The following is an 11406-nucleotide window of genomic DNA, read 5'->3' on the forward strand; positions in this document are numbered from 1 at the left end:
TACTTAAGTTAATGGTGTAACTGTACCACCTGTAGTCAAACACATGTCTCTCCTACAGCATCGAGTGGAGGAACAAACACTGGCAAGAAACAAAAATTTTCAACACCACCATTCACTTGTACTCCGCCTTCTACGACCCCAACCCAGGTGAGTAGTGTCTCCTGACCTGTCAGGCGGCTTCTACCTTAAGTGAGTTTCCGAATTGGTTTAAATCCAAGTAATTGATGGGGCCCTTAAAATTGTAAAGTAATTCTTTCGTTCAGTGCCAGCCTAGATCATTTAAAATTCCACGTGACATTAGCTTAGGTAAATATTGCAGCGCAGTACTATGGTTGGGAATTACAGAAATAAGTGTTTCATAGGTTCTCATTTACTTTACTAAGTTATAAGGACAACTGAATTCTGAGTCCTAGAGATCGTTGTAGAAGGAGTAAGAACAGGAGCTAATTTTGTCGTTCAGAAATGTTAAACATTTTATTTCAGCAATAATATACAGTATACCCTGCCACAGCCAATTTTTTCTCCCATTCCCGCGCATAAACAGTTCTTAAAGCTTACACAAGTCTCGACAAATCTCGTTCAATTAGTATTCTACTTAAAATATTGATTTAAAGAATTGTTCAGGCAATAATGAGCTTCATAAGTTTAGACTGTCGTAAGTCGTATCAGCGAGTTTTATAACAGTACTGATCTACTGTAAGTAGTGCCTGAATAATTACGTTTAAAGGTCAAGCTGAAGTACAGTGATGGCAGGTCAGGTACAGTACTGCCTCACTACAGTTCTGTTTTGAAGAGAGCGTTGATGACCCCACGTAGGATTAGTAGAATAATTTAAACCAGACGAAAATAATGTATATTGTCAAAACCACTTGTACACAGCTCAGCAAAGAGAAACCTGATAATTTTATAAAGTTCCCTTAGCATACTCTAACACAGGTTTAACGCATGTTACAATAATTGTAATGAATATTAAAGAAAATATATTGTACTTTCCTTTTGTAATGTTTTTCACATTCAGAAAGTAGAAAGTAATAATTAACAATTGGGAATACCTAGCCAAATGTATTGACGTCAGCGCTAACTAGCAACCTAAAGCACCTTTGGGTGTAACATGTGTTGGCGACTGTTGTCAAAAATGTTCAGAGTTCAGTCCACACAAATGTAACATTGTTCGGAATTCTGTCGTAAACATGTTGGACAACAGTTACCAACAGTGTTTGCAACAAAGTTAAATGGTCTTGTCTACACCAACGTAACAGTGTTAGGAACATTGTTGATAACTGTTTGAACCAATGGTTGTAACACTTCTGAAACTGAATCCACAGCTGTGACGTTTTTTTTAAATGCAGGAAAGTGGCTTCTTACCGTAGAACTCGGATACCTTCACACTGGTTACTCACCCAAGAGATTATGGTGTATCACTACGTAGAATTTTGCTCTGCTTCCGGCATTCAATGCGTTATGTACTTGATAAATGATGATTTAATGAATTCCACTAACTTCCAACATCCATCTAAGTTATTGGTTATACTTTGTCATAACCAATCAGTCATTACCCTTGGTAATAATAATAATAGAGGGATCACAGATACGGGCAGATGATTGCACTTACGTTTATTTGGTACAATTCCATACACTGGACTTATAATTTGCATGGATAGGTCAGTCACTCACATTCACGCCACAGTACCGTAAGTTATAAGGGAGAGTTTGTCAACCTGGAGAATTAATCGTTTAGATCTATTAGGCCGGCCTGGAGTGCTCTTGTAGCAAACAGGCCCTCACCATTGATCACTTCCTTTACAGGATGTGTTAACTTGTCGCTGGACTTAACAAAAATCTCGGGGATTTGCACACACAGACCCGTAGCACTGGTAGGACTGTATGACCCCTGATCTTAAGTCCGCGGAGCAGGAGGTCTTCTCTAACCCAAGGTCTAAAGCCCACTGGCTAAATTGGTTTTTTTGAGGCGTGAAGTGATGAACAGTACACCACTGTCTCACTGGCCTGCCCCCCCCTACATGTCCCAGTCATGGCTGGCCGGTTACCTTATCTCTACCGTAAACAAACATTTGGGATGGGTTGTGCGGGAGGCCCAACGCAACCCATGACAACAGCAATGGCACATATTTAAGTAACACTGAAGGCAACATTGTCAGAACAGAGCAGAGGTGTAGGACTCGTATAGTCCACATAGCCGGTTTAGTTGACGTCATCACCGGGAGACAGTTGTATGTTACCAACACTGTTTCGATTTTTAATGCAGCCAACATGTTCGTGAAATCGTCATAATATTGACAGTGTAACCAACACTTATTACCGACAATGTTTGCATTGCTTCTACATCAGTGTAACAATGTTGGTAACATTGTCAGTAACATTGTGGAACAACGATGCCATCATCACTGAACACACCAACAGAGTACACCAGCTGTTGCCCATACTGTATTGTTTCTAACCATGTCCTCAACAATATTACTTTGGTGTGGCCACACCTTAATGCCGTCCTCTTACTCCTGCACACTCCATCCTGTTTGAACAGTACATGAATCTCTCTCTCTCTCAAATCACGTAGAGGACATGATAATGCACCCCCGAGTAGACTTTCTATACTGCTGACATTAGGATGTTTCTGGTCTTGTATCAGTATTACTGATTCTGAATTAATAATTTAAAATTAATTAAACATGTAATCCTCTGTACAGACGGAGAACCCTGCGTGAGACTGCTCGGTGTCACCAAGAGTACCAAGCCCCACAGTGGATGGTGTCAACTCTGGTTCACCTCAAAAGATCCTCCCGTCGTCAGCAAAGTCACCACCTCCGGTACAGTAGGTGACACCTGTGCCACCTTCACCTGACTTTTGCCTCATGGTTGTTGCCGATGGCAGGTGCTTTTGTATAATGACCCACACTAGTAGTTGCTGCTCACAGCTGTACCTTGAAGTAGTAATCCGTGGATTGTTTAAAATTATTTATTGTGAGTCCTTGCTTGGGTCGGCTCTAGATAAAAGTGGATCAAGCTATCGCAGAGGTCCTCAATAGCCCAAGAGGGCCCCTGGAAATCTTAATCTAACTTAAAATAGTTCTGACCATACAAAGAATTGATTTTATTGAATAATGGGCCTAAAAAAAAACACACACTTCTGATCATATTGAGACGTTCATATTGGAAATGAGACACAATTAGTATTTACAGCAAAAGTTGGATCTTACCATTTCCTTATTAGATGCTCAGTGGTTTGGTATGACATCCTGACCGACACATGTCACGCAAGAGCACCTTGATTGTTTTCATTTACGCTGTATCTCTCCTTCCACCAACTGGTCTCTCTCTCTCTCTCTCTCTCTCTCTACCCAAGTTAACGATTTCCACTATTGTGCTGGTATTGGCAGTAATATTATTGTTTTGCGATTATGAGTCAGAATCTTCCAATTTGGCCATTGTACATAATATATTCTCCGTAAGGCATAACAGACTAGGGCTTGAGTAGCTGTTGAACCGCAGGTGTCGGCTTCCCCAGTTTAGTGTTTACACACACATGCATGTAACTTGGTTAGGTTTATGTGTAGGGTTGTTCTGCGAGATTAGTTTATTTCTCTCTCTCTCTCTCTCTCTCTCTCTCTCTCTCTCTCTCTCTCTTTATGTGATCCACTGACCTATATATACTGCTAATGAATATGATGTATTTCCTTCTTTGTGTACGAACTTCTGTCCTGCATGGCAGTGAACAGTGACATTACCCACATGAATCTGACCTCTATACATATATAGCTGTTAATGAATATGATGTATTTCTTTGTGTATGAACCTCTGTCCTGCCTGGCAGTGAGAAGTGATACCACCCTCAGTGTCATGACCTGACTGAATTACTCAGAATAGGCAAACTGTACTACAAGCTTTGCAAATAAATTTGTTAAACTAAAAAACAATTCAGGCCGCTTGACTATGTCAAGTTTCCTTCCATGGGACTTCTCTTAGGTATTCTCCCCACACAATTAATGATGCAGTGTTTTCTCCCTAGAATTCGTGGATTGGCAAAACAAGGACAGCAGCCGTCAGATGCCCTACCTGTTCACCTGTCTCCTGCCATCTGAGGTGCGCCACCTCCAGCCTGCTGCTGTCTCCCTCGTCCAGAAACCCTGCCAGATTGCTACTAACTTACTAAAGGTACCCTGCCACCATCCCCAACCCTACCACCAACCTCCACCCTCCCACCAACCTCACCCTGCCACCATCCCCCACCCTACCACCAACCTCCACCCTCCCACCATCCTCCACCCTTCCACCATCCCCCACCCTGCCACCTCCCATCCCCTGCCCTCCCAAGCCCCTCCCTTTCCCCCTGGCCCCACACCCCCCTGCCCCCACACCCTCTCCCCGCCTCTGCCACCTCCCCCTTCCCTGCCCTGCCACCCTCCCTTCCCCCCGCCCTGCCACCTCCCTTCCCCTGCCCCTGCCACCTCCCTCTTCCCCCCCTGCCCCACACCTCCCATCCCCCTGCCCTGCCACCCCTTCCCCGCCCCACACCTCCCATCCCCCCGGCCCTGCCACCTCCCATCCCCCCATCCTGCCACCCTCCCATCCCCTGCCCCCACACCTCCCATCCCCCGCCCTGCCACCTCCCATCCCCTGCCCTGCCACCTCCCCATCCCTGCCCTGCCACCTCCCCATCCCCCTGCCCCTGCCACCTCCCTTTCCCCTGCCCCACACCTCCCTTCCCTGCCCCACACCTCCCATCCCCAACACCCCCACACCACCTCCCCCTCCCCTGCCCTGCCACCTCCCTCCCTTCTCGCCTCTACACCTCCCATCCCCTGCCCTGCCACCTCCCATCCCCCGGCCCTGCCACCTCCCATCCCCTGCTCCCCACACCTCCCATCCCCACCCCTGCCACCTCCCATCCCCCGCCCCTGCCACCCCATCCCCCTGCCCCTGCCACCTCCCCACCATCCGCCCCCTGCCACCCTCCCCATCCGCCGCCCTGCCACCTCCCCATCCCCCGCCCCTGCCACCTCCCCATCCCCCCTGCCCTGCCACCTCCCCATCCCTGCCCCACACCTCCCATCCCCCTGCCCCCACACCTCCCATCCCCTGCCCCAAGCACCTCCCATCCCCCTGGGCCCCCAAGCACCTCCCATCCCCCCCGCCCCTGCCACCTCCCATCCCCCCTGCCCTGCCACCTCCCATCCCCTGCCCTGCCACTCCTCCCATCCCCGCCCTGCCACCTCCCATCCCCTGCCCTGCCACCTCCGATCCCCCGCCCTGCCACCTCCCTGTTTGATGGGGAGTAATAGTGGTTGTCGTAATTTGTCCTGACAGATGCCATCATCCACAAACGTGTCGTCTCTCAGTAATATTTCCACTAAAAGATCTTGGTCTCTGAGCTCTCCATATCAAGGTCCAGCCTTTAAGGGAATAATGAAAATATGGAAATAGTCTTTTTTAGGTGGTTGAAGACTTGTATTTCACAGAACATAATTAAGTTAATTTAAAAGATATAGAAGGTAGAGTTTCAAAGTCTAGCAGTAGGGAGAAGGATTTAGACTTCACAACAGCAGCCACACACAGCGTCCTGTCGGGTACTATGCAGAGTGGCCTACCCAGAGGTACAGGAGGGACGGAAGCATCTTATTTAAGGGAACATACTGCAATCTATCACGATGCTCACTGGTTATGTATTTTCCTGATGTTGGTTTGTGTAATGTAACTAAAATAATTCACAGTGGCTACAGACATTTTTTTCCAGATCTACTGTTGGTGTAACTATTGGTTTACTATAACAAGAGTTGCGTCTACATGACGTGGCGTAATATATGATCTTTGGGTACCTACAGGCGGTGGGCGGGAAGGAGAGAGAGTCGTCAGCTTACCAACATGGACAAATACCTGATGATCCTGGCAGGTAAATTATTCTCCATCACCATCCATGACTCACTCTGCCTTGGGTGGAGTAAGTCATGAGGTATGTGAATGCCTTTCTTAAGAGACCTACTACTTTAGTTGCTTGATTTATCTTCGTATTGCAATGGTTTAAGTTGACAATGAACTGTTAAACTGTTTAACAGTGTATGTTTGTCTTTGGTACCCCCAAAATGTTCTACACTACTGAGGGTATACACAAACACTTGTTATCTTGAAAAAAGGTTCTTATTCTCGTATGGGAGATGAATACAGAGGAACAAAGAAACTGGCTTCCACACCATAAGGACTAGTGATCTCAACTCTCTGTATCACTCCTCGCTGGCATGTACAGATGCCAGCATTCACAAACTGAATACATAATATGAAAATATGATAATTAACATACATAACATGGTGCATAATAAATGGAATATTACATGGGATCAATACATGTTCTGTAATACTTTACTATACATAATTAATGGAGTAACATAAGAATACACAGCTTAAGGTACTACTTCGTGTCCATATTATACACCTCCCTCCCCCCTATACGCTCATAGTTTCATCTTGAGCGGACCTTTTGTTTCTGAGTCGCTCGGACCTGCGGACTACCAGGTCAGAAACACAAGGTGGGGATGGATTTACTGTAAAGACATCAGCATAAGGGGACTCTACTGGTGAAGGGTCAATGCTTGGCAGCTCCACAGGTCGTAGGAAACGACTGTTCCTCCACCATACTCTACCACTAGGAATACGCACTTGGTAGTCCCTGGACCGGCCAATACCCATGACAACCCCAACTTTGTCCCAGCGGTGAGATACTGGATTTTGAATCCTGACCTGCTGGCAGATACTCAACCTGGGAAGGGGGCGGGCATGACATTCGTACCGAGTAGCGATATCTGCGGCTCGTTCTGCTGCACGGCGGTCACATTCTTCAGTCTTGGCCTGCCATTCTTGAGAAAAAGACTTCGGGTGGGCAGGAACACAAGACCTGAGATGATGTCCATATAGAACCTGGGCTGGGGAGCGTCCGGTGAATTTCGGGGTGTTGCGTAACTAACAAACCTCGATCGAAATCCTCGCAGTCGATATTTCCTGTGGGTGACACCTTAAGGATCAGGTGTTTAACAGTCTTGACTGCGGCTTCAGCGTGTCCATTCGCCTGGGGGTAGTGGGGCGAGGTCACGACATGACGGACTCCCCAACGGTCCATGAAGTCCCGTAACTCGTGGCTGGTGAACTGGGGTCCTCCATCAGTCCTGAGGCGGAGGGGAACACCAACTTCTCTGAAGTAATGTCTGAAATTCCGGATGGTAGCAGTAGCCGTTGTATCACTACCACAGGGGACGAAAACAGGCCATCCAGACAATCGGTCGGCAATGACGAGGAAGGACTTCCCTGCCACTGCAAAGAAGTCGGCCGACACAGACTCGAAGGGTCTTGAAGGGTTATCGTCACACATTAAAGGTTCCTGTTGCTGGCTGGGTTGCAGAATCTGGCACGGCTCATAGGCACGGACGGTACTTGCAATGTCCGTGTCGATTCCGGGCCAAAATACAGTAAGCTTCGCCCGTCGCTTGGTGGCCTCCACTCCTCGATGGCTGTCGTGAAGGTGGGTCAAGGTACGGCGGCGTAGGGCAGCAGGAATGACTACTCGTGGACCATACAAGACGAGGTCTCCGTCACAATAGAGGTCCTCGGGTATCTTCTAGTACGGGAGTAGCGATTCATGAAGGTCGTATCGGTTAGAAGGAAATCCCTGGGACACACAGTCGACAAGCCGGATGTAGGAAGGGTCGGCCCGGGCTGCGGTACAGAGATCTTCAAGGGTCTTGTCTGCATCCGGTGCTGTAGACTCTTCTGATGTGAAGATGGCCTTCAATGAGACTACTGACTTGAGGGATGCAGCAGCTGTAGAACACAACATCTCGTCCTCTTGGGTGGGGAGACTGACAGGGGCGCGGGACACTGTCCCGCCGGGACAGGGCATCCGGGATGCACAGCAGCTTACCCGCACGCCACACAGCCGTGAAGAGATAAGGCGAGAGCTTCTCTTTCAAACGTTGAAGGCGAGGATTCTCCACTGCATCCAAACAGTAGTGATTGATAATAGGTACAAGAGGGTGATGATCCGTGAAGAGGGTGAAGTGCTGAAGTCCTATCAGGTAGAAGCGGCACTTCGCCATCGCCCAGACAACAGCCAACATCTCCAGCTCAATCGTGGCATATCGGGTCTCGGCGTCCGTCAGGAACCGGGATCCACACTGAATTAAGCGGAGGTGTCCACCGCCATGGTCCTGCAGAAGGGCGTAACCAACGCCGTAGAGTCTGGAGGCGTCAGTTTGGAGGACGGTGGGTATGGCTGGGTCGTAACAGGCGAGGACAGGTGGACTTAAGAGGGCCTGCTTGACTCGCTGGAAGGCCTCTTGATGATCTGGGGTCCATAGGAATGTCCTCCTGGGGCTCAGCAGGGGGAGTAACGGCTGGGCTGCGGCGGAGATGTCAGGTGAAAATTCAGCCAGCTGATTGACCAGACCCAAAAAAGAACAGAGGTCTGTCAGGTTGGCAGGGGTTGGAAAATCCCTGATTCCACTTAATTTCTCGGGGTCAGCTGCGATACCTGATGCTGAGAGAGTGTACCCACAGAAGTTCACTGATGGTGCGGCGACTACAAACTTGTCAGCGTTGAGGGTAATCCCGTACTTTCGACATCTGGTGAGAACTTCATATATTCGGGAGAGGTGGGCACAGTAGTCTTCGTCATGGAGTAAAATATCATCAACCACCTTGACACAATTCGTGACTCCTTGAAGGGCAGCGTCACCATGTTGACAGAATGCATCGCTTGTAGCGGCAAATCCCATGGGGCCTCTGCAATACTGATATCTTCCATATGGTGTGATGAATGTAGTCAAATGCTGGTCTTCTTCGGCCAAATCGATCTGCCAAGAACCACATAAGGCGTCCATCGTTGTAAAAAAACTTTGCCTTCGGGTCCACATTTCGAACAGCTCCGAAGGGTGTGGGTGAAGGGTGGGCTGGACAGGAAACTTGCTGGTTAAGTTTTGACAGATCGGTGGTGATCCGTACTCCACCACGAGGTTTGGCGACGGGGACGAGAGGGTGGCACCAAGGTGAAGGTTCGTCTCCGGCCGGCTTGATTATTCCCTGAGCAACCATGGAGTCAAGCTCTTGTCTAACTAGCTCCTTGTAGGCGTGAGGAATCAAACGAGGGGTGTGGATGGCAAAAGGTGTGGCATCATCCTTAAGATGAATCTTCATAAGTGGACCCACCATCGGCTTGAGTGGTGTGGATCCTAAAGATTTCTTCGTTACCAACACGTCAGCAAACTCCTTGAGAAGGTAAGCTCTTGCATCAGAAGGGGATGTGTTAGTAGAGATAGGGAGTTCCTTCAACCTGTTGACATGGGTGACCTTTAAAATAGGTTTGGGGAATTCCTTGGAAATAATGGCCAACTCTTGACAATGGCCATATGATAAAAGCGGAGTCGGGATCCCATCATGAACATCAATCCGGGCTGAGCAAGACTGCTTACCAAAGGAAAGAGTAGCCCAGAAAGATCCCAAAGCTGGAGCCATCTTGGAACCATAAGCTGTCAGTTTCGTTGTCTGAGGAGGGGGCTGTAGGTTGCTCCCGGGTATTCCCAAGCTTGCCAAGTGTTGTGGACCAATTACTGAGACGTCAGCACCGGTGTCAGGTAACATCTGAAGACTGGATGACAAGTTACCATGAGAAATGACGACACTGATGTGCTGGGGCGTCGTGTCTGTGGAACAATGTACACGACAGCAGGAACGACTGGACACAGCGCCTTGATGCTTGCCAGGAGGAGGGGGCGTGCCAGCACTACCTGAGGATGACTTCTTGGATCCTTGGTGGTGTCCTTTCTGTGTCTTCTTACAACAACATTTGTCATAATGGCCCACACGACCACAAAGTCTGCACTGAACTTTGCTAGCAGGGCACTTGACTGTGTAAGCCCAGTGGCCCTGACGGTCGCAACTTCTGCTCACGCTTTGAGCAGCTGGGCACTGGGAGGCATCATGCTGTCTCGCACAGCTGTTACTCAAAGCTGCTGCTGAAGGTGTAGCTGGAGGGTGAGGGGTGGGGTTACCTTGCTGCTTCTTACCCTTTCTGTAGGAAGACACCGCCCTCACCTGGTCAGGTTGTGAGCGTAAAGCTGAAGTCGCACACCTGGCGGCCTCGTACGCTCGACATTTTGTAACAACATCTTGAAGGGAGGAAGTGGGGTCAAGTGAAATGAGACGCTGAACTAGCTCTTCATCTCGAATACCCGTTAAAATAATTGTCTTGAGTTGTGTCTCTTCACAGACTTGAGAATTTCCAGGACAAACATCAACTTCCTCTGAACATCTTTTCAGTCTTACAAAAAATGCATGAAAAGATTCTCCATCAAGCTGCTTACATTGGAGGAGTTCTCTTCTTCTAAGTGCTTCGTTGCGCTGTCCCTTAACATGTTCCTGAAACTTGTCAAGCACGGCCTCTACAGTCAGAGTTGTCGTAGGAGGCACTTGAAGTGTGTGCTCGAGAGTACGTTGTGTCTCCAAGGACAAGCACATACGAAGCTGTATCATCAGTTTAGGCTGTGGTAAACTTGACAGGTCAACCATTGTTGCATAGTCTTGCCAACGTCAACGCCATTCCCGAAATATCTGATAAGAAGCGTCAGACTTCAGAGAGGGAGGCGTTTGTGCTGCAGCCTTTTGAGGAATTGTTGAACCGACTCTGGGAAATGAGGTACCAGTACCTCTAGTCGTATCAGCATTAGTAGTAGCAGAAGAATCTTGTACAGTAGATCGTTGTGGGGAGGCTAACAGGGAAATCAAGACTTCAAATCTGGCTTGATCCTCTCTTCTTCTCAGGTCATTCTCACTTCTACGTATATCTTCTAGTTCTCTGCGCCTTTGTTCGTCTTCGTGGCGTCGTCTTTCAGACTCTCTGTACTGAATTTCTTCCTCTTCTCTCCTTGCAACATAGTCCTGGCGTCGAGAAGTTTCCATCCACTTTATCAGTTGAAGGAGATCTTTGGATGCAGGCACAGCAGGAGAGCTTGCTCGCGATGAACGAGGAGATTCTGTGGGTGATTGGGCGTTGTCACTGTGGGGAGCCTGGGGCCTGAGTGTGGGTGGGGCGAGGTCTCCCAAACTTAAACTCATAACCCCATCGTCCAGGGTATCATTTTGATCCCTGTGAGACATGCCGACAGCTTCTGTACTCTATCTGTGCAAGAGACCGGGTCAACCCCTCGTAATCTATGCACAGAATTACAGAAGTCTAAAGTAATTTGCAAGAATTTAATATAAGGTGGGCCTGTGAGTGCGTGTGTGTGTGTGTGTGTGTGTGTGTGTGTATGGCTCGTTGCTGGGAGGCTTGGTGCGCTGCCAGACGTAGTGGCAGCTGGGCGCAAGGCAACTGAACCGAAGTTTGCTCACTGCTCAGTCACCCAATGACCG

At 48.5% G+C, this 11406-nt stretch overlaps 1 protein-coding gene across 1 annotated transcript in view; it reads left to right on the forward strand.

Moving 5' to 3' along the window:
* Positions 1 to 5905, forward strand: part of LOC121854137 — a gene marked incomplete at its 3' end in the record, with an annotated part of 39934 nt that extends 34029 nt beyond the window's left edge. The window contains 4 exon segments of the mRNA XM_042348529.1: positions 59 to 147; positions 2706 to 2825; positions 4025 to 4170; positions 5838 to 5905. Coding sequence (XP_042204463.1) covers positions 59 to 147; positions 2706 to 2825; positions 4025 to 4170; positions 5838 to 5905 — 423 coding nt within the window.
* Positions 5906 to 11406: the final 5501 nt, after the last annotated feature.

The sequence above is a fragment of the Homarus americanus genome, unplaced genomic scaffold (assembly GCF_018991925.1).
Source record: "Homarus americanus isolate GMGI-L3 unplaced genomic scaffold, GMGI_Hamer_2.0 scaffold55944, whole genome shotgun sequence".
Taxonomy (NCBI): domain Eukaryota; kingdom Metazoa; phylum Arthropoda; class Malacostraca; order Decapoda; family Nephropidae; genus Homarus; species Homarus americanus.